Source organism: Amphiura filiformis, chromosome 14, assembly GCF_039555335.1.
Source record: "Amphiura filiformis chromosome 14, Afil_fr2py, whole genome shotgun sequence".
Classification (NCBI taxonomy): domain Eukaryota; kingdom Metazoa; phylum Echinodermata; class Ophiuroidea; order Amphilepidida; family Amphiuridae; genus Amphiura; species Amphiura filiformis.
Window position 1 is genome coordinate 6,543,881 of NC_092641.1, and position 25,597 is coordinate 6,569,477.

At 35.7% G+C, this 25,597-nt stretch overlaps 1 protein-coding gene across 1 annotated transcript; it reads right to left on the minus strand.

The window, feature by feature from the left end:
* Positions 1-393: 393 nt before the first annotated feature.
* On the minus strand, positions 394-25,278 carry LOC140169150 (uncharacterized). Its single transcript, XM_072192408.1, has 8 exons — positions 25,075-25,278; positions 10,214-10,286; positions 8,918-9,187; positions 6,514-6,627; positions 4,434-4,676; positions 1,670-1,912; positions 1,264-1,413; positions 394-755 (listed from the first exon to the last, which is right to left on the minus strand). Exons 2-8 carry the CDS (start codon positions 10,278-10,280, stop codon positions 394-396), a joined length of 1,449 nt encoding a protein of 482 aa, XP_072048509.1. The 5' UTR covers positions 10,281-10,286; positions 25,075-25,278.
* Between the last annotated feature and the right edge of the window lie 319 nt (positions 25,279-25,597).

Below are 25,597 nucleotides of genomic sequence, written 5' to 3' on the forward strand. Positions count from 1 at the left end.
ATGCAAACATGAAGAGTCCCATCCACAAAAGTGTAAAGGGTTTTGAGCAAATCATTGATACACACAGTTATATACGAACAAGAAAACCTGCAAATGTGTGTTTCAACTACATTAGCTCAGTTGGTAAAGAGCCTGACTTTTGAAATTGAAATATTGCATGACATACCCCATTGAATTAAAGTACTCTTTTTTTTTTTTTTTTTCTCTCTCTCTCTCTCTCTCTCTCTCTCTCTCTCTCTCTGGTTCGGTAATTCAGCGACCGGGGTTCAATCCTCGCTGAGTCCTTAATTTTCTCTCTCAAAAGTTTCATATGTCAGTTTACTCGAACCCAAAACTTCATAATTACATGTACGTCGTATATGTGGAACAATTTCATATTTGTATATCTGTATCTCACTTTAAATTAGTATTGCAAATCTTTAAATGTAACAGCTTACCTTCATTTGATGTCACTGTAGCATGGATAGCATAATCACGATTACCACTACCTGTATTAATTTGATAGTATCCATTGACAGCTAAAGAAGAAGCATTTACAAAAGAACTCCATTGGACAAGTGTATCGCCCTGGACAGCATATGCCAAAACACCACCCTGAGAGGTCCATCCAATCATATCTCCAGCTTGTACTTGGATACCTTCACTCTCAGTGACTTGGTAAGTTACGATTTGGTTTATCTGATGAGTCGAGATGCTGATAGTATTGAAACCAACCACGTGAAAAGAATCGCCGGAATTATGCCTCCATATGATTACTATAGTATAAAAACGAGCTAGGATTATTTTCTTTTGTATACTCTGATTCAAGATAGGAATATTGCAAATTGTTTCATTCTGCTATAACACCGAGTCAATGGTTATACTAGTGATTTTGTGGTTTTCGTGTGATCATTTTCAAGAAATTATAATGACCAGTGTTAAAATTGATTTAAACATTGTGATCTTTAAGTTTGTCGTTTCTAAGCTTAAAGTGATGTGATTTAGAATATTAGGGTTGAAGAAAATGAATCTTTTTGTGATTTGTTAACATCTTTTACCAAACAAGAGGATATTTTCCTTCTCTGTCTCTTTTCATATATAAATGAAAATAAATACAGGAAGATCTTAAAATAAAAATACTCTCACCAATGTGACCTCCTAGCTAATATGAAGTATTTAATATAATGGTCTAATTTTTCCTAAATAGATAACCAAATAACAAGGTCTAATACATTCATAATAAATATTTATTTGGATGATATAAAAGTAGCCTATAATATATACCATTGAGAATGCCCGCCGCTTTCACATATAACCGCCACTCAGTGACGACACCGTTACAAGGAATGTATTTGTCAGGTGTTACCATAGCCCAGCTGCCATGATCAATATCAGAATATCCAATGATATCCCATCCAGTTGAACAATATGTCTCTGTAAATTACAGATTGAAAGATAATATTTGTTTGAGTACAAGTATCTGCCACCTTGTCATAAAGGATATAATATACAGGGTCAACAATTTCAAGAGTGGTTGGCGGCAAATTCATATTTATATCTTTTAATTTCATTTTTGTTTAGTTCAGCATTAATTTTATCACAAAAATTAACGCAAGTGATACTTGCACATCCCCCTGGCTTGCAGTGAAGAAGAATTAAATGGTCATTAACTATGAATGAATAGACTTACCTTTAACGAGGACTTGAAAGTCGCATGTCTTGTTATTCTCGCCGTTGTCTCGTGCTACACACGTAATCGTTGTTTGTCCTATTATAAACTCTGATTGAGACAGTGGATAACACTCAACGCTCACCTCACCAGAATTATCTGTAGCAGTAGGATTATCGTATTCAAACATGACAGTGGCTTTGCCTGGGTCTGTTTCTATTTCTTGGTCTGCAGGACATGAAGCAATCACTGGCGCTTCTGCGTCTACGATTAGAAGAACAATTGGATATGGTCGCAATTTAATTTGGAATGGTTGGAAATTTCTCATTAAATACATCTGACAAAGATGATAATAGTACAGTTTGTTTGTATAGTATAATATGTGTGGTTGAGTGTGGGGTGGGTTGCTGAAGTGTGGGGGTCGGCGTGTGTATTTAAGGGTGTAGGACATGAAGTAATACGTGGTGCTTCTATGTCTAAAATAATTCAACATGGTATAAGGTTAGAAAGGTTTGAGGTAATGGGATTGACTGTTTGTGGATAGAATGTGTTGTGGTATAAACACAGCCAAATTAAAAACTCGCCATTAGTTCCATCCCCATTTATTCAGTGTCTAATGAGTGTATGGCAAAATAATCTATATAGTAATTTTTTATACACTTTCCTTCGAAAGTTGATACCAAATTTGATATCAAAAATTTAATCATCGTGAGCATAGGAACCGTTGTTTGGAAATTCGTGCAATTTTAAAAATGACAAATTACGAATTTACCACGCAAAAGCCAATGCATGGTATCAGCTTATTATGTGACCCGAAGCAACCTGTACCGGAATCATTGTACACTTTCCTGCGCACAATTAAAAGAGTGGAGTATTTGATTTGCATTTTGACTTGCATGGGTAAACCTTTAATGACAATGAAATTAGACCTCTCAGATGCGTGTAGATGTGTAGATGTTGAGAAAAGGCGGGTTATAATCGATTAACTTCCGGCCTATTCAGGCGACGTAATTCGTGGCACTCACGTTAGCTCCGCCGCGTGATACAAATCTCTATGTCATTTTTAAAATTGCACGAATTTCCAAACAACGGTTCCTATGCTCACAATGATTAAACTTTTGATATCAAATTTGGTATCAACCTTGGAAGGAAAGTGTATAGAATTTATTATATAAATTATTTTGCCATAAACTCATCAGACTCTGATTAAATGGGGATGGAACTAGTGGTAACTTTTTAATTTGGCTGTGTTTATTTTGCAAGCACCTATTGGGGTGCACGGTTGTTTGATATATATATAGAATTTGCTTCATTATTAACTAAATGCAAACTATAGATGGTGCTATTTATCCTAAATCATATTTCTTTATTTTCGAGGTATATGTGATTAATACTGCCATTTAAGCAGCTGGAATATGTGAAACAATCAACAAGGAAATTTTATAAACATATGTTATCAAACAATAAAAGGAATTAATTGTATTAAAAGCTTAAAAGAGTAATTTTTATTTACTAAATAGCGCCACCAATTCTGTCATTAAGGGAAGGGGTATGAAAGTTTGGACAGTATTTATTGTGGGACATTAGAGCACATCAGACATATCGAATTGCATTCTGAATACGAAGAATGTCCTTCTGATATCAAATAATTTTAATTTTTTGAAATTCGCAATGTAATACACATTTTATGGCAAATCATTAAAAATTGATTTTTTATATTTAACAGTACTCGAAGTAAACTTTATAAATCTGATTTATACTTAAAGTGTATGTAGGTGTGATGAAAAGCCGACGATCAATTGAAAAGTTGACCTTTCGTATTGAAGATATGGATTTTTTTCCCAAAACACCAAAAAAAATTAGGGCTTTTTGGGAAAAAAATCCATATCTTCAATATGAAAGGTCAAAATTTCCAATTGATCGTCGGCTTTTCCTCCCAGCTACATGCACCTTAAGAATATATCATTAGATTTATCAAATTTACTTCGAGGACTGTTATATATAAAAAAATTGAAAAATATCAATTTTTTATAATTTGTCATAAAATACATAGATCTACCATGCTATGTGGACGGTTGTGATGGAAATAATGTAGCATATCGTCGGCCATATCACATACTGACGTATTCGACATTCTTAACATTTTTGAGAAAATTGGTATATTTGTTTGTCATGTCCTAATCTATATATTCACCAAAAACCATGCCTCAAAGTGGCTTAATTAGTAAGATATAAATTAATTTAATTGTGTCGTATTTACAAAACCTTGAAATGTCCGCATCACATAGCGACGTCTTTGCCGATCACCTATACTGCGCAAGCCCAGTATATCGTATCTGCTATTTGAATAATTTGCCGTTTCACATACTGACGTATTTGCGCAACGTATTTGCGCGACTCTGTCATTTCACGGCAAAATTGCTGTTTTGTCCTTTTCACATACTGACGTATTTGCGCAACTGTTTCACATACTGACGTATTCGCGCGATGTATTTGTCATTTCAACGGCGAAATTGACATTAGTCCTTTTCACATAGTGACGTATTTTATTTAATATTGATTTTTTGCAGAATGAGTTATGCTCTGATAGTGATAATTGAATTATATTGAAAATATGGTATATTTGCATTACTGTTAACCTGGTTTTAATCGACAATAATATTTTAATCAAGATTATTTAGGCAAATGAAAATCGCTAAATTTTCAAGTTCGATTTTCTCGAAATGCGTATTTTGCAAATACGTCAGTATGTGATGCGGCCGACGATATATAAAATTGGACTTACCTTTAATAAGGACTTGAAAGTTGCATGTCTTAATATTCTCGCTGCTGTCTCGTGCTACACACGTAACCGTTGTTTGCCCTATTACAAACTCTGATCCAGACAGTGGATAACACTCAACGCTCACCTCACCAGAATTATCTGTAGCAGTCGGATTATCGTATACAAACATGGCAGTGCCTTTGCCTGGGTCTGTTTCTGTTTCTTGGTCTGCAGGACATGAAGCAATCACTGGTGCTTCTATGTCTGAAAAACAATTCAAACGTTTTAAGCTTAGAAATATTCCCAAAATACACGTTTCGAAAGCCAATCAAATCCCAGTATGTATACATAACAGCATTTTCTCACCACCATGTGTTTTGATCAGTTAGTACAATTTTCGCATCAGTAGTAACTTTAACATCAATGCAAACACATGGGGTGTGGAGTACTGGTCTCCATGGACCAGATGACCGTAATGCAACTGGTCGAATCCAACGAAAAGTGTTCACGGCATGTTCACGGCCATTGCTTAAAAGTATTACACAATTGGCTTTCGTTTTTGTATTGTGTTTATCATACGCTTCGCGCCATATAATAAGAACCCCTTCTGTGAAAAATCTAGACACAGAGACCCAAAAACATGCTATTTTGACCCATTTGTTCAAAATATTTCTTAAGGTATTTTTAAAAACATCTGCATCATTTATGAAAAGCAGTCATTGAATTGAATCTAAATTGATTTCCTGAATCATATTTGTACATAATTGTGAATTTTTTGTGATAATTTTTTGAGTGGTATTTTTTTTACATTACCTACGAATACAATTTTTCATAGCACTAGATATATCTTTAAAAATGGAAATCACTAATAAATGCGCGATTGATACAAGCTTTGATATGTCCAATACTGAAATGCATTGCATTCAGACATCTTTATTATTGTGTTTAGCTGCCAGAAATTCTAAATGACACAAAGGTAGGTTTGGTAAAAAATATGCATTACCTCCGAATACATGTTAAAAGCTCTGTCATTTCCACAAACTGAGAGAATAGTAAATTATATTTAAGCAATAGGTGCAGGATAATACACTCTTTAATACTACGAAGTTTCAATAGCCTGTATTTAACAATTTCCGAGATATTAACAAAATAAGTAAGTATTCGTAGGTAGATTTCGGTAGCCGAATGTTGCCTACAAATACAATTTGACATCGTGACCCTATTGTGAAACACCGCCATTCATGCCAATGCCCATATCGGAACATAAAGAGGCCCGTACGTTCGCTATCAAATTATATGTCAATGAAAGTTGCGAATTCACATACATGCCTGCCATGCAAAACTGAGTACGGCTTAATTATATTGCTAAAAGTATCAAAAAAATTTGATCTAAGGTAATAACATTTATTCATTTGGACGTAGCATCTGAAACAGATCTAAAAACTACCGTTGTATTCATTCATTAACATAATAGCAAAATCTGAACCTCTAAACTCAATATAGATATTGTTAAATCGATCATGTTACCTACGAATATCCGGGTTTCTTCACCTATTAATTTATAAAGTGTTAGGTGTATGCGTATAGTTCCTAATATTCCTGAAAGCAGATATCCCATTCATTTTTATACAATATGTAAATTGATTCATACTAATTTAATAAATAAAATACAGAAACTGACCTAAACTTCATTTTCAAAAATAAACTAGCATAAATTGAATAAGATCATATTGATCGTGTTATAAAAATGAAAACTAATATTTTCTGGTTGAGCTAGCATTTTCCTGACACCCTGTGGTCTACTTTACATTCCATTTGTTTTAGGTTGATTCGTATTGCGATAATGAAAGTATCCTAGTGGTATTCGTAGGTAACATTGGGTTATGATGTCACATTTACTATCACACGTCCTGGATTGATTTTTCAAGATTAGTAATGGCCATTTTGGTTCCTATAAGGCCATCATGCCTTCATTCAGTGTTACAACCGATTGGTTCCAACCTGAATATATTTTGTGGTCTTCACCCATGTCAAACGTATACGTTTTAAAGATTGCAATCCTTGCAATCACATGTAAAATATAAAATTATATGTTACTTACCCTTCTCACATCGAGATCCAATGAAACCGGCTGGGCATACGCAAATGTACTTCAAGGTTCTATCATAACATGTCCCGCCGTTTTCACAAGGATTCGAAGCACACTCATTTGCTACTACATAAGATAAGTTGTAAATACCGTTGGATCAGTATTCGTAAAGGATGGGATGAATAAGGAGTACCAGTGGTTTAGTTGTTAAACTCACAGGTTAAGAGTAACATAAAAGGGACTGTTTCACTTAGCAGCGTTTGTCATAAATCTATGCCGTGATAAATCGCACAAAGCTTTCTTAGATTATTTAGGCCACATCTAGTGTATATATCTCTTCAGCAAACGTCACAGCACAGTGAGTGCCAAGGTCTCTACGTTCGATCTGCTTGTAAGAATAATTACAAGTTGCAGTTAAGATTTCACACCTCCAAATAGTATATATGGTTGTGCGCCCTTGAATTTCACTTCTCAGAAAAACCCATTGATTGTGAATTTAAGGATTAAAATGAGCAGAAATTTGCATAATTTTAGCCAAATTTGGATTGGTTATGATTAGTAATATTAATTCCTGCAAGTGTACCACAGATGGGAGAAATCGAATAACTTTTAATGATTTTAAGCAGCCTTTTCTTTACAGAAACACCGGCATGGTTTTGCTTGAAAAATAGGAAATTCCCAGACATCGTAGACTTTGAGGGCCAGTCGTAAAAAATAATGACAGTCAACCTATATTTTTTCCCAGCCAGAGGGATCAGGCAAGGGCTGATTTCAACCATCATAGCTGTCGCTTAAAACTGAGTCGCTCCTGTGAAGAAAAAATGACGTTTTCTTAAGGCAAATTTAGCACATATCTCTATGGGACTCTGATTTGGTGGTGTGAGATCTGAATGGAGCTGTGTGTGTGAGTCTCAACTTTTGATTGAGCAAGTTAGCCCTGTGCCTAATTCGTGTTTGGATTCACCGAAGAAGTGCATTGACTGAATTTATGTAATTAAAGGCTAAAATTGAAGAGAACTGCAACATTTGCTACTAATATACCAGTGCTAAGGTGAGTTTATGACCCAAAATGTGTGTTTGAGTGAAAGATTCCATTTCGTAGAGTGACTTAGGCCCATGCAACGTAATCATAATATTTTGTAAGCTTACATCATCAATGGCATGCAATGACTCAGTGCCAGATAGAGAAGACATTGCAGTATGGTGCTAGGGTACTTGTCGGAACTCATGAAATAGGCGCCTGGATCAGGTAAGGTTTCGGTCTGTGTGTTGGTGGGGGGGGGTAGGCTAAGCTTATGATTCCACTACTGGTAACCCAGGTAATGTTTACAATCATGATGGTATGCAATGACTCAGTGCCAGATGTAGAAGACATCAGTATATGGTTGCACGTGGGCTAGGGCACTGGTTGGAGCTCATAAAATGTGTCCATGGATCAGGTAAGCTTATGGGGGGTAGACTTAAGATTTCACTAATAGGCCATATAATTCAACACTTATAATTCAGACATTGTGGTCATGTTCTTCTTTGTTTTTTGTGTGTCTGCCTGGTTACTTGTCCCTCTTGACTGTAAATTGCTGAAAGCCTAAGTCTTGGTGAATTTTCAACATGGTAATCACAATCAGTAGATAGCAGATGTCACAGACACAATGATTCTGCTTGAAAAAAAAAATTTTAACCAGCTTCTTGCTCAAATTATGCTAAAAATAAGTTAATTAGATTAAAATAGTCTGAAATTAAGGATAATCAGAAACATGTTGCATCATTCAGATTTCACACCACCAAATAGTATATATGGTTGTGCGCCCTTGAATTTCACTTCTCAGAAAAACCCATTGATTGTGAATTTAAGGATTAAAATGAGCAGAAATTTGCATAATTTTAGCCAAATTTGGATTGGTTATGATTAGTAATATTAATTCCTGCAAGTGTACCACAGATGGGAGAAATCGAATAACTTTTAAGGATTTTAAGCAGCCTTTTCTTTACAGAAACACCGGCATGGTTTTGCTTGAAAAATAGGAAATTCCCAGACATCGTAGACTTTGAGGGCCAGTCGTAAAAAATAATGACGGTCAACCTATATTTTTCCCAGCCAGAGGGATCAGGCAAGGGCTGATTTCAACCATCATAGCTGTCGCTTAAAACTGAGTCGCTCCTGTGAAGAAAAAATGACGTTTTCTTAAGGCAAATTTAGCACATATCTCTATGGGACTCTGATTTGGTGGTGTGAGATCTTAAGAGGTGAATGCATCGCGAGGGTTACGTCAACGTCCACGTTCACATAAGGTGAATATATAGAGCCAGGAATTCCATCTGCATAATGTATCCACTTCCACTTTTAACTGAACCTCTTAACGAGTAGCCCTGCCTGAGGAACTAATTCTACCCGTAAGCAGAACAAAAGTGTACTTACCACAATATTCCTGTCGCTCTAGAAGAATATCAAGTGCCTCTTTGTTCCAATTCAAACGGTTGGTTAGTGGTGTAGGATCATCCACAAACCATAGTTTCATCTCGCCGTTACCTTCATCATAGACAGGACATGCTTGGGTAGGCTTCCGAGGGGCTACTACCCCTTGGCAATAACATATCTTGTTATACGGCATCGACCATCGCAAGACACCACCTCTTGACGGATCTGGTCGTTCCTCTAGCACACACAACTGACACGATACTATCAGCACTGTCGAATAAAAATAATTAAGGGGTCGGTCACCCACCTTTGTACAGTATTATTGCGGGGCATGAGAGTACATTAGACACACCAAATTGCATTCTGAATACGGGGAATGTCCTTCTGATATTGAATAATTTTGATTTTGTGAAATTCGTGATATGTGACCGTCCACGGCGAATGAGCCGTAAATTCCTCCCCGGTCAATTTTGTTTTATTTCGTGTTTAAAAATAAACATCATAAACTTAAAAATGGTATATCATTTGACTTCAAACGATATCCAGAAGCGGAGTTATGGTTAGCTAAACTTTGCTCCTTCAACAAAATTATAGCTTTTTTCGTTTCTATGTGTGTCTCTTTTTCCAGATTGCTGGCAATAAATATCAAACAGTCATAATTGGCGGTCATTTCAAATCATCCCCAAGTCAACGAGGTTTAAGAAGGTTCTCTCATTGTTAATTGTTGGTTATGCATACCTATACAAATAACACACCACTTGAAAAGGATTTACCAAAAGCAAACAAAGACCAGAGCTATTAAAAGTTCTATAGCCATCTAAGGTAGAAGCTTATTATCCACTTCAATAATAGGATTATTGATTGGTGTTGTGACTATCCAAATAAGACAGATGTCGCACCAGCTTAAGTGACCGATGAATACGACCTTCGTACACATTTTACACCATAACTCAGAATACAATTTAGGGAATTTACGGCTCGTTTGTGCTGCCGGGTCACATATATTATAACATTTATGGCAAATCGTTTTAAAAAATCGATACGTTTTGTATTTTCAGTGATATTTAACACTTTATAAACCTAATTATGTAGCTGGAAGGAAAAGGCGTCTATCATATGAAACATTTGACCTTTCGTATTGCAGAGGTACATTTTTCCTCAAAACACAAAAATTAGGTCTTTTTGGGAAACATATATACATATGAGCACCAGATTGTATTCAAATACAGCAGGCAACACATTTTTGTGGAATATTGTGGCCTGTATCATTTTACACTTCAACTATTGTATTAATACCTTGTATGCTTAAAAGGAATAATGCCACACGTTGTAGCTTATTCATCCACCACAAAAACGACCACATGGTAAGCTGAAATGAAATACAAAATTAATGTCATCACGGTCTTTACTATGCTGAACTACATATTTTGTCGATATCACACTTATATTAATTTATTCTGTTTATTTAATCAAAACAAGCCTATAGAAATCTAGCATTTCGATTCGGACACAACCTTCAAAAGTTGACAATTGCCAAATTAGCGAGCAATATCAATAAGATGGTGGCATTTAGATAATGCAAGTACTGATTTGAAGACATACGAGGGTCATTCATAAGTTCTACCTACATCATCACATCTCTGTTATCTTACGTACCAGGATATTGAAATTACCCATGCTTATACTCTGAAATTGACGCTAGAAACAATGGTACCACTTTTATACTTTTATGAATAGCCTGTCGCAACTTCTAATCGGCATCAAACGAACAAAGCATTATACAGGGTGTAACAATAAAATGTGTACAATTTTGAAAATAGAATGGCACAAGTATGCCACTTATTTTTTGGATTGATATTTATATGTCTATCAAGATAAGTTTTGTATCAAGATAAGCCACCAGATAAGCTTTGTTCCAATAAAATCGATGGTATACAAGTGCAGATATGGCCAATTATGTAACCTAGTCTTAAAACAGCTTGGGCCACTTTTGTCTAAATGTTACACAAGTGACTGAATAGAGTTGAACCATGGACCAGTTGAACGGTGCTCTTATGATAGGTAGTTTTAAACAATGGAGTATTCGAGGTGGTAGAAATAATAGAATATCTCCTTGAGTTTTTGAAAGTCACAACTAAGCACTGACATAACAACCTCATTTAGGCCTGCTAGAAATCGTGGCTGCAGCTCAACACCTTCAACCCCATTTCACGTTGGAAGAGCGTATTTTAATATGGTTGTGACATTCGGTAGCACATGGAGTCAAGCAGAAACCATACGATTGTTTATAGCTCATTGTCCAAACTCACGTCTTCCAACAAAGGCATACAATTACATATAACTATGAGAAGTACTGAAGTATGTAGAATTTGTTAATAGAAATCCTGGCTCAGAACAGCTAGAAGCCCAGCTGAACTTAATTTCAAAATTGTATTGATTTGTAATTATGGATGCAAAAATGTTCTCAGTTTTACCAATGATATCTCAGGGATATGAGAAATTACTTTATTTATAATAAAATTTGAAAGAAATTTCATGACTTCATTTATAGATTTAAAAAAAAATATCATATTATTATTAAGTTGGTGTTAATTATATGAAGAAACACCAAAACACCACTTATTATAATTCTTTTGTGTCAGTTCTTTGATGTTTAATGCACGATAAGCATATCTACGTGGTTCAAACTTGATATACGCAAACATGGCAAAAGTGGCCCAACACGTTTTCTGGACGATTTGATTAATCGGACATAACTTTTGAACCCAATGTAGTAAAGAAACCAACTAAACCTTTTCTTTTAGCCAAGATATTACTGATTGTATTGCATATAACATTTGTGCCATAACTCTTTTAGTTTTTTCCTGAGAAGTCAAAATGCAACTGTATAAATTTTATTGTTACACCCTGTATAATCTATTGCGACTCTATTTCTATTAAAAGCTCTTTGAGTATAACCATGATTAATTTCAATATCCTGAGATAACAGAGATGTAATGGATGTAATGATGGAGGTAGAACCCATATTTCTTGGGCCGCTTTTATGGCAAGACACCCAGTAGATATTGACTCATTCGAATAGAATAAAAGGTTATGGTAAAATGTTAGTAAATATTTCAGAAAATACTAAAAATTATGAGACAAATACATGCCTAAATAGGTGTCTGTTTCGTAGTAGATAAAGGGTGAGAAACAGACAATTACCATAGAAAATCGGTGTCTTGTTGAGGTATGGTGAGCATGATAGTCGCTCGGAAGGCGAGACCCCGAAGGGGTCGAGCCTTCCGAGCGACTATCATACAGACACCTATTTAGGCATGTATTTGTCTCATAATTTTTAGTATTTTCTGAAGGGTAATTTGATAAGGAATCTAAATATGGACTTACTTTTTCTGTATGGGTTAGGGGCAAAATGTCTCAGTTCAAAATATCGATTGGTGTAAAAATTCATAATATTTGCGATATAACGCTAAGGGTGGCGAGTTCAGGACATATGGCCATCTGTAACTGTTTGAAATAATTGTAATGTAAAACTAATTATCATTGTTGCTATAGAAACCGCTAACAGTATTTATAGCGACCAACGGTCTTTGTGATATAGTAGTCAAGATATGAAGGATCAGTCAATTAGTCTGAAATTTACGATTTATAATAAAGATCTGCATAGATTAGAAATATACGCTTCATAAAGAATTAACATAAATATATAATAAATTACGGATGAAAAAAACTATTTTCGTGATAAAAACTAAATGGTTTAATGCATTACTCTTACAATGATACTACAAAGTTGCAAAATTTGCTAGAAAATGTGGACGCGCATGCCGCGTTTCCAATTGAAAAGCACGGGAAACCCACCCTTTGTACCAATGGTCAGTTTTCCAGACTTCCTGTCTACTCGCTGTAATGTCAGCGCCCATCTGATCACCATGATAACGCTGGCATTAAAGTGCCTGATTTAAATAGCCTAAGATTACTGAAAAGGTAGACCGACCGGGAAACCATTACCTTTATGGACCAATGGTCTGCTTTGCCGCGGAATTTTGGGAATTTTATTTGAGGGCAGATTTTGCTGTTGTAATTGACTTGGACACTTACGTAGTGAAAAGTACCTTGGCCTGAAAGTAATTCAGTTGCGGTGAACATTTTTTTATAAAAATAGTAATTTAATTTCAAGCCTGAGCGGGCATATAATGATTCGAAATACATTAGGTAAAGGTAGATTTACAAAAAGAATTGGTTAATGGTTTCAGAAGACAATTGTTTATGGCCGTTGCCATAGAAAATTAATAAATTGCATTTCATATTCACTGTATAAATTTGTATTATATCGTCTATTATTTAGAGGTCTAATGGATGGTATCAGAAATATCTTTGGCGTGTGTACCATATAGAGTAGAACACTACAACGACGCTTCATAAGGAATTAATATGTCAATTAAATATTTCTAAACCCATTTACTTTGTTCCAATTTAGCAAAAGGGATAGTAAGGTTTGACGATTGATTCGACTTATATGGACCATTTAGAAAAAAAATGCCGGGATTTTCGCGAGGGACATGGGCGCATTTTTTTTCTAAATGGTCCATAGAAGTCGAATCAATCGTCAAACCTTACTAAAAAAAAATGTAGATATTTATATAGCGCTTTATGCCGTAAACAGCCTCAAGGCGCTTTACATTTATTCCGCCGTCATTAGATTATGCCGGAACCACGTTTGCAGCCTACAAATGGCGCAGGGTTCATCAGTACAACGACTGTGACTAACCCTAACAGCTTCCCATTGCACCTGGGTGGGGTGAGGCAAGCGAGGTAAAGCGTCTTTCCCAAGGGCGCAACACGGTGGTGGGACGAGGACTCGAACCCACGCACGTCGAGCAAGCTCTCAGATTGTGAGTCCAAGGCCGTAACCACTGAGCCACCGTTCCCTCTCGCCAGAGAGTGGTCACCAAATTGAAGTTTTTGATATTAACCAGGAATGTACTATTGCTTTGTAATTGAAATTCCTTCCTTTTATCCAAATTTAACACAAATTATTGATTGGACCTGTAAAGTGAATTAAGTGCCATAAAATACACAAATTGAAGTATGCCTAAGTGGAATGGTGCATATGAAGTCGTCAAAATGATCAGCATGGATGAGTTTATCATTAGCTATCTGAGCTTATCTGTATAAATTTAATACTACCCCAAAAACAACTAAAAATAAAAACTCTTTAAAAGGGAGTGCTCAGGCCGTATGGAATTCACATGACTGTTTGGTATAATGAATAATGTTAAAATAAAAATTAACATGTTCCACGTCCCCTCCCGAGGTGTCTAGGAAGTTGCTTTCTATAGCCTTGCTAATATACAAATAAAACTTTTGGAAGGTATTGTGACCATTAGATAGCGACCTTTCGATCGGCCGAACAACAAAATAAAAAGGGCCCCCTTTTTCCAGGCATTATTGTATATACCAACAACTGTAACTATGAATATTTATCACCCCTCTGCATCGCGCCCTTCATCAGCACCAACGGAGATTATCCATGGGCATAGGCGTAGATCCTAGAGGGGATGGGGATAAATCCATCCAATATATTGATAGGGGGATGGTCCAAACAATCACCCTGCATGCCGCCTCCTGTTTGTGGGTTTCTGACCAAATAAACCTCATATTTGGCCATATTAACCTAAAAAGGGCCAATTTTGTTTATTCCACTTTTGTACCACACTTCACCAGTTTAGCTTCAATATTTGTACAATAGATTTTGTCATCAAAACATTCTGGATTCACTATAAACATTTCCAACCCCATCCCCAATGTTTAAAAGAAATTTACGCCACTAGCCATAGGGCATGGTGGCAAGTCAGTCCCTCTCCTGTTCAGTTGGCAGAAATGTTGTGACAAACTTTACGATTTGCACTTTTCTTTTGCTCTATTTTAAACCCAAAATTAAGCCCATTTTGGAACATTTTGCATTAAAATGTCAAATCGCCGCGAAACCCATTCTGTGAGTAGATCTGCGAGACGTCATATTGGAAATTTCTCTTTTTTTTCATCTCAAACTTGAACATGATCACGAATCTCAGATATAATTCTATCCTTTCTATTATGTAAATTATTGATATCATGATATGCGTGCTAGGGCAACTCCACTAATGCCTGGAATAAGCATAAAACTCATGAGCTGGATCAAAATACCGGGACTAAATTAACCAAAAGTTGTAAAAGGCCTAATTTCGTTCTGGTACGTATACCAGTACATAATTCAAAATGGGCGATATTTTTGCCAAATGAATTAATCTGCAAGAAATATTTTGTACATAAACATTATGTGGCCAGAGGTTTCCAGTGGGAGATTGTGAATTTTTCGCATGTTTTCAAGAACTAAATTTTGGAAGCCTTTACCGACGGAAAAAATGTTATCGACGGAAACTCTTATAATAATACTACAGAGTTGAAATAAACTTGCCTTTTAAAGGGAAAGCCAGACTCAATGTAGAAGAGGTCTTGTAATTAGTTTTGGTCAATGTGAAAGGCATTTTTAGGATTAGCCTCGTTTCGAAGCGTCTGGGCTCTGGGATGGTGTTTTGGGGTGTTTTTTTTCTATTTTTCCCTTTTTTTTTTTTGCTTTTTTTTTTTTTTTTTTTGCTTCTCGATGTGTATTGTTAGGCTCCTTCCTAGACGGCAAGAAATAATTAGAAGGATACAATACACTGAGAACTTTAAAGTGTTGTGAGTAAGACATAAAAATTGGTTGGAATCAGCAATTTTCTCGGGTTATTTTCTCAGAACCATGACAACGAAGAGAGGTAGTAATCTGATATTATCATGTACAGATCAGAGGTGGGTGGACAGGATATGAAGACACATGAATAAAAAAATAAATCGAGAAGCAAAAAAAAAAGGAAAAGGAAAAAATAGAAAGAAAAAAAAAACCATCCCAGAGCCCAGATGCCTTGAACCGAGGCTATTTTAGGATCACGCTTACATACATGTTACATGACAGTCCACCAAACCATCAACGATGAGAACATGTACACTGATAGCCAGAATGGAGTCAAGTGACTCTATAAGTGGAGTAAACTAGCACTGACTCTCCAAAAGAGTCACCTGATTATCACAGGAGAGTCAGTTGACTCTACCTGTGGGGTCAATTGACTCTACATTCAAGAAATTTATGACTCTTCAAGGGAGTCAGACTCTGTAATTGCTTGGCTCGTGACACCATGAAATGTATATTATCCCATTCCAAGGGGATGGTGGTCAAGTCAAATTGTCTCCATCGTGTCGTCTGACAATCGCCAATGGCGTGAAACTCTGAGTAAAGTCTCCTATTCCGAATTTTGATATTGATGTACATCTATGTCTTGACTCTATGTCTAAAATGACTCCTGTGTAGAGTCATCAACAGTGACTCTTCAGCGGAGTCAAGAAATTTATGACTTTACTTTTAGAGTCACCTAGACTCCAGTTTGGCTTTCAGTGTACACTGAAACCGCAGAAAACATTAACTCCTAATCTCCTATCAACTCTTTAATTCATTACTCCAAATTTTTCTGTTTTTTGTTTGTTTGGGGTTTTTTTTGGGGGGTCTTCTTCTGTTCTGCTTTCTTACCCATGCTTATTATTAATATTAAGAAATATGACGTACCATGTCAAAAACAGACACTTTTGGGCAGGTTAAAATAGCTCTTTACATAAAGAGCTATTTTGCTCCACAACGCCGTTTTCCCCAATGAAATCGGACATTCCTAAGCGAAGATAATGAGTTCGTAATGAGCTATGGTATTATGAAGTTGGAAATTGAGATATCGGCCTTTAAAAATATTATTGACAATGTTGAGAGTTGGAATTACTTTGAAAAATGTCTCAAAAATACAAGATGCCAGTTAATATTCCGGTCCTGAAATGATCTGACAATATTTTAAACATTAATAACATCATAAACCCAAATCGTAAAAATCACCCCGATTTTTGGCTATTTCTCCATTTACGATCCTGCCCAACAGTGTCTGCTTTCGATAAACCACGTCACGAATACACTGCAGGTTTTAGTTAATTCGCTATATAAACTCACCTTACATGCACATTTTATTTCTAAATAATTTCATATTAATTCGCAATGTATTGTTTACTATTTTTCTGAATGTGTTGATTGTTAGTCGGAAACTCCTGCGAAGCTATGGACATGGCATCTTACTATTCCATTCTATAATAGTCTGCCTTGTGTATTTTCTCTTCAATCATTTTGTTGAATGTAATTTTATGAATCAAATAAAAAAGATAGAAAGTGGCTTCACTTTAGTCATGTGTCATTTTATTTATAATTAAGAAGTTATTAAATTAATAAAGTAAGAAAATAATTTATTTATTTATCTATAAGTGCATGTCAAATGGGGTACATTGTTTATAAATTATGCCCATATTATAGTTAGGCCCTAAAAACTTTATTTTGCATCGGAATTATCCCGTTGAAAAGACACAACTGATGATTTATGATAGCAATTATTTCATCAATAACATTTTAAGTCATTTTTATCCATAAAACGATACATGATGATAAGGATAATGAACTGGGTGCAATGCATTCGTCAAGATAATCGCACGCGCCGTGGAGTTATTGCATTTAGCTCGAGAGCCGATAGGCTCGAGAGCTAAATGCTAATAACTCCATGGCGAATGCACATTGCACAGTACATTATCCGTCATACACTTTGAGTGTATTAAAACAATAGGCAATATTAATTGTTGCATTCATTATATTAGTTTTAATATTAGGGAAAATATCTTACATTTTAAAAACACCGTCAGGCCATTGACCAGCTAGGTAGCATTTAACTGGTAAAGAAAATCAATCCCTGTATAAGTTAGCTATCAATGGTATCGATTGCGCCATACGTCATACTTTAGTAACTTATTCACGCATGGTTTGTAACCAATTGACTTTATGTTGTGATCATTTAATATCGTGGTTTCGAACACAGAGAGCACTGAACCAGTTCACCTGAAAACGATCGATTTAGATGTCCGACTTGTACTACGGTGAATTGAGATGAGAGAAAAAACATATCAATATCAACTGGACTTTATAGCTCTATAATTTGAACTTTAAAATCTACTTATATTAAAACACACGACATTGGGATTTTACAATTTGTTCAGTATTATAAAGTATGATCATGATATTATGCGCTAGTGTGTGTTTCCCGGGCTGTTTTTGGCCCTTTTTAATCAATAGAAGCTCGATTATTCTCTTTTGATGTTTGATTTATTTGAGGTCATTAATCATAATTTATGACAATGATATTTGCAAAATAGAACACGGTTTGTAACTATACCATTTTAACACCACATAATGTATATTCGTACTTTTTTGATGGTATATATATCGAACAGACAATTATATAGTTATATGACCTCTGTGTCGAAAGCGCCACCTAACTCTACTATATAGTTATGTGAAAGTAGTATTTCTAGTATTTGAGCGTGCACGTATTATCTAGAATCTATTGTTTAGCGTGCGGGTTTTAGATAATGCATTGTTTAGCGTGCAGGTTTATATAATTTGGGCTATGAAGGGTAGTTCGCGAAAATAATGCACGGGAGAAGAATACATAACGATGAATAGAAACGGGCACTAGAAGTGTATAGGATAGATAATTACTTTGACCATATGATGAAGAGCTGTTAGATATGTTATCAACATGATATCACGCTGTTCAGTGGTCAAGTACACTGATATGCCTCATTGGTGATATAATTTTCTTCTGCTGACCATGTTGCTATGCTGCTGTAGAACTATTATTGTTACATTTAGGCCTAACCTATAACTTTTAAAGTCATAATTAATTCAAACATAACTTTGGCAATACTTACTCGTTTTCGTTCGTTAAAACGGCAAAATATACTTTCTTTTCCTTACAAATCGAATGGCGATATTTAAAAAAATTTCCACCACAAAAAGTAAAATAAAATAATTCATACCAATACCAGTAGGAATAATCCTTAGTGCAAACAAAGCCCATCTATGAAACAAGTGCCAGCCAGTAGGCTGGCAAAAACGACAAATTTGCTCGAAAATCTGGACACGCATGTCGCGTTTCCAATTGAAATACACAGGAAGACCACCCGCCGTGTCAATGGTTAGTTTTCCAGATTTCCTGTCTACACGCTGTAATGTCAGCGCCCATCTGGTCACCATGGTCACGTGGGCATTAAAGTGCCTTTGTTTAAGGGATCTGGAATGAGCGTTTTGAGCGTTTCGACAGAATTTTATGTGGGACATGTGAGCACATCAGACATATCAATTGCATTCTGAATACGAAGAATGTCTTTCTGATATCAAATAATTTTAATTTTTGAAATTCACGATATAATAAAATTGTATGACAAATTATTAAAATTTGATATTTTTCACATTTTGATATATAACAGTCCTCGAAGTAAATTTTATAAATCTAATGATATATTCTTAAAGTGTATGTAGCTGGGAGGAAAGGCCGACGATCAATTGAAAATTTTGACCTTTCATATTGAAGATTTTTTTCCCAAAAAGACCTAATATTTTCTGGTGTTTTGGGAAAAATCCATATCTTCAATACGAAAGGTCAAAATTTTCAATTGATCGTCTGCTTTTCATCCCACCTACATACACTTTAAGTATAAATCATCAGATTTATAAAGTTTACTGTTAAATATCAAAAATATCAATTTTTTTTTTTTTTTTATAAAATGTGTATTACATTGCGAATTTCAAAATATCAAAATTATTTGATATCAGAAGGACATACTTCGTATTCAGAATGCAATTCGATATGTCTGATGTGCTCCAATGTCCCACAATAAATACTGTCCAAACGTTCATACCCCATCCCTTAAATAGCCTAAGATTGCTGAAAAAAGTAGTCAGGCCGGGGACCATTACCTATGGACCAATAGTCTGTTTTGGCGCGGTTGCGATTAATTGGGAATTCTATTTGGGGCAGATTTTGTTGTTGTAATTGACTTGGACACAATTTTTTTACACAAAAAGTAATTTAATTTCAAGCCTGAGCAGGCATATAATGATTCGAGATACATTAGCTGAAGGTAGATTTACAAAAAGAATTGATAGGTTAATGGTTCAGAAGACAATTGTTAATGGCCGTTGATAAATTGCATGTCATATCCATTGTATAAATTTGTATTATATCGTCTATTATTTAGAGATCTGATGGATTGTATCAGAAAATATCTTTGGCGTATTTACCATGGTTATTCTACCATGTCTGAACCTGTTTCAAGCGTTTTCTACATGGACAAAATATTGCTAGCAATATTTCCTACAAGTAAAATGTTTTTCAAAAATAATGGAGACTTTTGCAGGCCATCATACTCCAGGTTCTCAGACCTAGCAGTATTGCTCCAAAACAGAAATAGGACAATTTTCCTAGACAATGTACTATTGTCTGGAGGATTTCTCTTGAAAATTGATGATTTTTGCACACTTTTCTTGGACAGTCATACTTGGTAGGCCTACAAGTGTACACATACAACAAAATGCCGCACAAGGAGTAGATCTACTCTTCAGATGCAGGCAAAAAATGGGTAGCCCCAAATGGAGGTGTGTTTTGCTATTTGATGAGCCTGTACGCGAAGCGCGCAAAAATTTGAAATTGTACCCTGTTTGGCCATAAAACATGTTGTTTTTCGTAGCAAAAAGGAAGATATACAGGGCAATTTTTTTCTATTAGGATTTTTAGGGGGATGTCCCCCACGGAAATATTTTGAGGGGGACGTGTTACCTCCGCCCGCCCTTCGACCGCCTATATGGTAGAACGGTATGAGGAACGAAAAAGCGGTTAATTTGGTTTGAAATTAAACTCGCTGCATAAATAGTCAAAAGTATTAATATCTAGGCCCTATAATATAATGTTGTTATATAACATCGACCCGATCTACCCGACAATAAGCGGGGATTTGCCATTTGGTCTAATACCATTTGGTCTAATATCCATTTTGTCTACACCCATTTTGTCTAAACCCATTAGGTCTATATCCACTACGTCCAATAATCATTTGGTCCTTTAACCATTTGGTCCTTTAACCATTTGGTCCGATAACCATTTAGTCTAATAACCAATAAGTCTAAAACCATTCAGTCTAATAACCATTTAGTCTAATACTCATTTGGTCTATAACCAATAGGTCTAATAGCCATTTGGTCTAATACCCATTTGGTCTACACACCATTTAGTCTTACAAGCATTTAGTTTATTAATAAATAGACGAAATGATATTCGACTAACTGGTTATTAGACCATACGAGTATTAGACCTAATGGTTTTTAGACCAAACGGTTATTAGACCAAATGGTTATTAAAAAATATTAGACCAAATGGTTATTAGACTATATGGTTAGTAGACATATCAGTTATTAGACCAAACAATATTAGACTAAATGGACATTAGACTATATGATTATTAGACTAAGTGGCAATTAGCCTTTCTGGTAATAGACCAATCGAATATAGACTAAGGGGGAATTAGACAAAATGGTATTAGACCAAATGGCAATAGACCCAATAAGCAGTTTCTTAAAAAGAAGAACACAATCCAAATCGGGTGAATAACCGTTGACCTATAATCTTGGAAATAAGTACTTGGAACGCTTGGCATACTCTGCCGTAAATTCCGTGCAGAATTTCTAATGATCATAAAAATGACGTACATATTGTGCTTGGGAACAAACATGACATCTACATCAATGATTTACCCTTCGCACGGGCGAAGGGCGAACAGAACAGCTTCTGAATCTACGGTCAACAAACCGGCTATTACAGATCAAGTACTGGAGAAAGACCACATCATATATAGATTGGGATGAGGCTATGGTACTGGGCAAAGAGACAGACAGGTACACACGTTGGATTAAAGAGACAGTAGCAATCAGAAAGCAAGGGACCACCATGAACAGAGACGAGGGGCAATACAATCTCAGTCACATGTTTGACGATCTTATCAAGAAAATACATCTGGCAATCGCGTTGCCAAACATCCAGCATCCTTTGCGGTAAACAGAAGATCGTCACAACATCAACAGTGTTGAAAAAGAAGTCTGCTAGATTTCGAAACGTCTACAGTCAGTACTGTTTTATTGGACTAGAACTATGAAATCTTGTTATAATGGTGTTGTAACTGCCCAATTGGGTGGACTAAAGCTGCTTAAAATCGATGTTATATTGTAATTGTGTTTTTAACTTTCATCATTCTTTTGTCTACGTGTAACACGGTGATGGAATGCAGTTTCAACTCCCCGCCAAGGCCGCACTTTATTTCACACTTTAGGTGAGAATGGACCCGAGCATAGGCATAGATCCCGGGGATGGGGATAAATAGACAATAGTGTGCATATTGTTAACCAGAATTCTTGAAAATGAGAAACATAATGACTGTGGACCGTAACACGGTTTGGAAATAATTTCTTCATATTTTTTGGTGTTATCTGCCGTTTACATATCCTTCCTAAAAAAAAAAAAAAAAATTTAGGACATGTTACAAAACTATATTTTCTAGAATTTCAGAAGAGTACTTTAAATATTGGCCGGTTATTTTTCACACAGTGACGTTAACAAGGCAAACACAGAAATGTTCTTAAAATGTTTTTTTTAAAACGTTTTAATAACATTTAAATGTCGGGTTATATAAAGGTCATGAAAACATTTTTAAAACGTTATTGCAAATATTTTGGGCAAACATTTTTCGCAAAATATTTTTCAACTGCAAAATAACATTCTGTTTAGAATGTTGTTTTTTCAAGTTTTCAAAAATGTTTTTGGAATGTTATTAAAACGTTTTTATACCCTTTATATAACCCGACATTAAACGTTTTCTGTAAAACATTTTGTGTTTGCTGGGTGCTTCATAAGTTAAAATCAAATAAGTAGTATGCACAGTTTGTGTATTTCGTATGCACAGTTTATGTACAAGGTTATTAACAAAATGTCCATCTTATTTCCCCGTCAAGATCTTCAAAATAAGGACATAATTACGAATTACCCTTAAACGTGGTCTAGTCGAAAATTTTCGCGTGTACTGATGTGATTACAAAACACCACAGATGTACCTTTCAAGTGACTATTTAGCGACATCAGTCTACAGTTTCATCCCCATGGAGAATCATATGGCGGACTTTTCGTGATTTGACGCACCACATAATGCCCATTACTTCTTTGTAACCCTGCTGTATATATTTTGATGTTTGACTGTTTTTACGAGTTACTTCCGTTCATACAAGTCAACTGAAGCCGTATAAACTTCTTACTTAATTTAAGATCTTAAAGGAGTATTTCGTGATCCTAGCATCCTCTATTTATGTCATTTTTCATTAGATATCCACGAAAAAACCTATTCCCAAAATTTCAGTTGATTCCGATTTTGCGTTCGCGAGTTATACATGATTATGTGTATTACACTGCTCCATAGACAATGCGTTGTAATTTCGTTCTGGTGCACCAGAACGAAATTCAAATTTCACGATATCTTTGCAAAACGAATTAATCTGCAAGAAATATTTTGTACATAAACATTATGTAGCCAGAGGTTTCCAGTGATATAAAAATCTCAACTTTTTTGAGAAAAATGGGGGATGAGGCTGTGGATCACGAAATGCCCTTTAAGGTCTAGGTAAGCACCGACCCTCTCACTTCGAGTCTTCATGTCAGAAATTTACATAACTTGCGAAACCGAAAACAACATACACTTCCTTCAACTTTTCAGTGCGTCAAAAAAAACTAGAGTAATAAGGTTTATAACACATAGCAAGTTAGCACCTCAAAATGACAATGAAATATGAAACCGAAAAAAAAAACGAGAACTGAAAAGATTAGAACCTTTGTAAAAAAAATATAAAGTAATATTAATAATAATAATAATAATAATAATAATAATAATAATAATAATACACAGATTTAGAGAGCGCTTTTTAAATGAAAAAACAAAGCGCTATATGGAAAAGGAAAAATGCAAGAGGGAGGAAACATTAGGTGAAAAGGTGAGTTTTTAGGTTCTTTTTGAAAGTTTGGACATTGGGAGAGTCACGAATGTGGGAAGGCAAGCCATTCCATCGAACAGGGGCAATGATGGAAAATGCTCTGTCACCAGCCAACTTGTGGGATCTTGGAATGGAAAGACAATTGGCAGCAGCAGAGCGCAAAGAGTACCCAGAATGACGGGTGTGAAGGATGGAGGACAGGTATTCAGGTGTAGATGAAGCAAGAACCTTATAAACATGGACGAGAGTGCGGAACTGGACACGTTTAGCAACTGGAAGCCAGTGCAGACTATGAAGCAAAGGAGAAGTATGCGTATATTTTGGTTCTCTGAAAATGAGTCTGGCGCACTTGTTCTAGTTACGAAATATTGTCACGGTTACGAAATTTGCCTTCGGTAGACGAGGGTTAGTTACAGTTTGTTCACTCTGAAGTACAAAGCGACAACTCTCGCGTATACAGCGTGTTAACAGTGCGCAGTGCTGCGTGTCTGCTGAGGTATGCGTGCCTTCAAAGTCGGCACAATGTGTGCGTCCGCGTCGGTACTTTGTACTTCAGAGTAGACTGACTGTAGTGTTTTCATGTTCAAATGTGCACCATCATTGGGTGCCCAAGGGGCTATGGACCTAACCTAATTATTTTACAACGCATCGTGTTATATTTTTTTTTTTTTTTTTTTTGTAATAACCGGCTTGGAGAGTCAAACAATTAGAGAAAAAAACAAACGGTGGGTCCATGGGGCTTCAGACGCCAGCTTCAGACGCACCAAATTCAATGTTTTCAACCAAATACAAAAATATGTGTCGTCCGGCCCCCTCTAGGCCTCCTCCACTTTACAAGGAGGATTTACTTTTATTTTCGGAATAATTGTGGAAAATCATGGCAAATTTCGTTAAGAACTATTGCAACTCTTACTACGATTATATGGAAATGTTGTGTGTGGAGTGTGTATGTATGTTTGTTTGTTCATCCAAAGGCTTTTTCTAATTTGAATCTAAACATAACGAAACCTAGACAAAAAGAAGCTTAGATTACATGGGAGTAACATGATTAAATATTGGCTTCAAAAAACTTCAAAACATGACGTTCCGAACAATGTTTTGATAGTACCGCAATATTTATTAATGTTAATGTACGTACCTAGTTCTGATTACGCCTACATCGCAAAAAGAAGTGTAGAGATAGATACGAAGTAAACTGGAATAACAGCTAATGAATGTTGAGCTAGCTGGGTCTTGAAAATTATCTAAATAATTCATGAGCGTTGGTATTGCCAACAATGGTTTGCGGGGCCCAAATTGGGCTGTTTGTAAAATGAATATTGTCAGGTCTTGGGAATTTGATCTCATTAATACCAATGGTAGCGATCCAGACCCAATAGTTAAGCTCGAGACAGTAATTGGGCGTATACGCGTATTGTGAGTTGGTAAACCGCACTTGGTAAAATGATGTTTTGGCAACAATGCCTTTATAATAAATATGCGCATGCGCCTGTTACCTATTGGGTTCTTCTTGATAAATGTAATTTCAATGTTAAATATTCTTTTGTTCATATACAGTTTTTGTGCTCTCTGCATATTGCGACTTTTCAAGTAATGCTGCCTCTATTGACCATGATCTTCATTATAACCGTGGAAATGGTGTGATCTATGGTGGGCCTTCT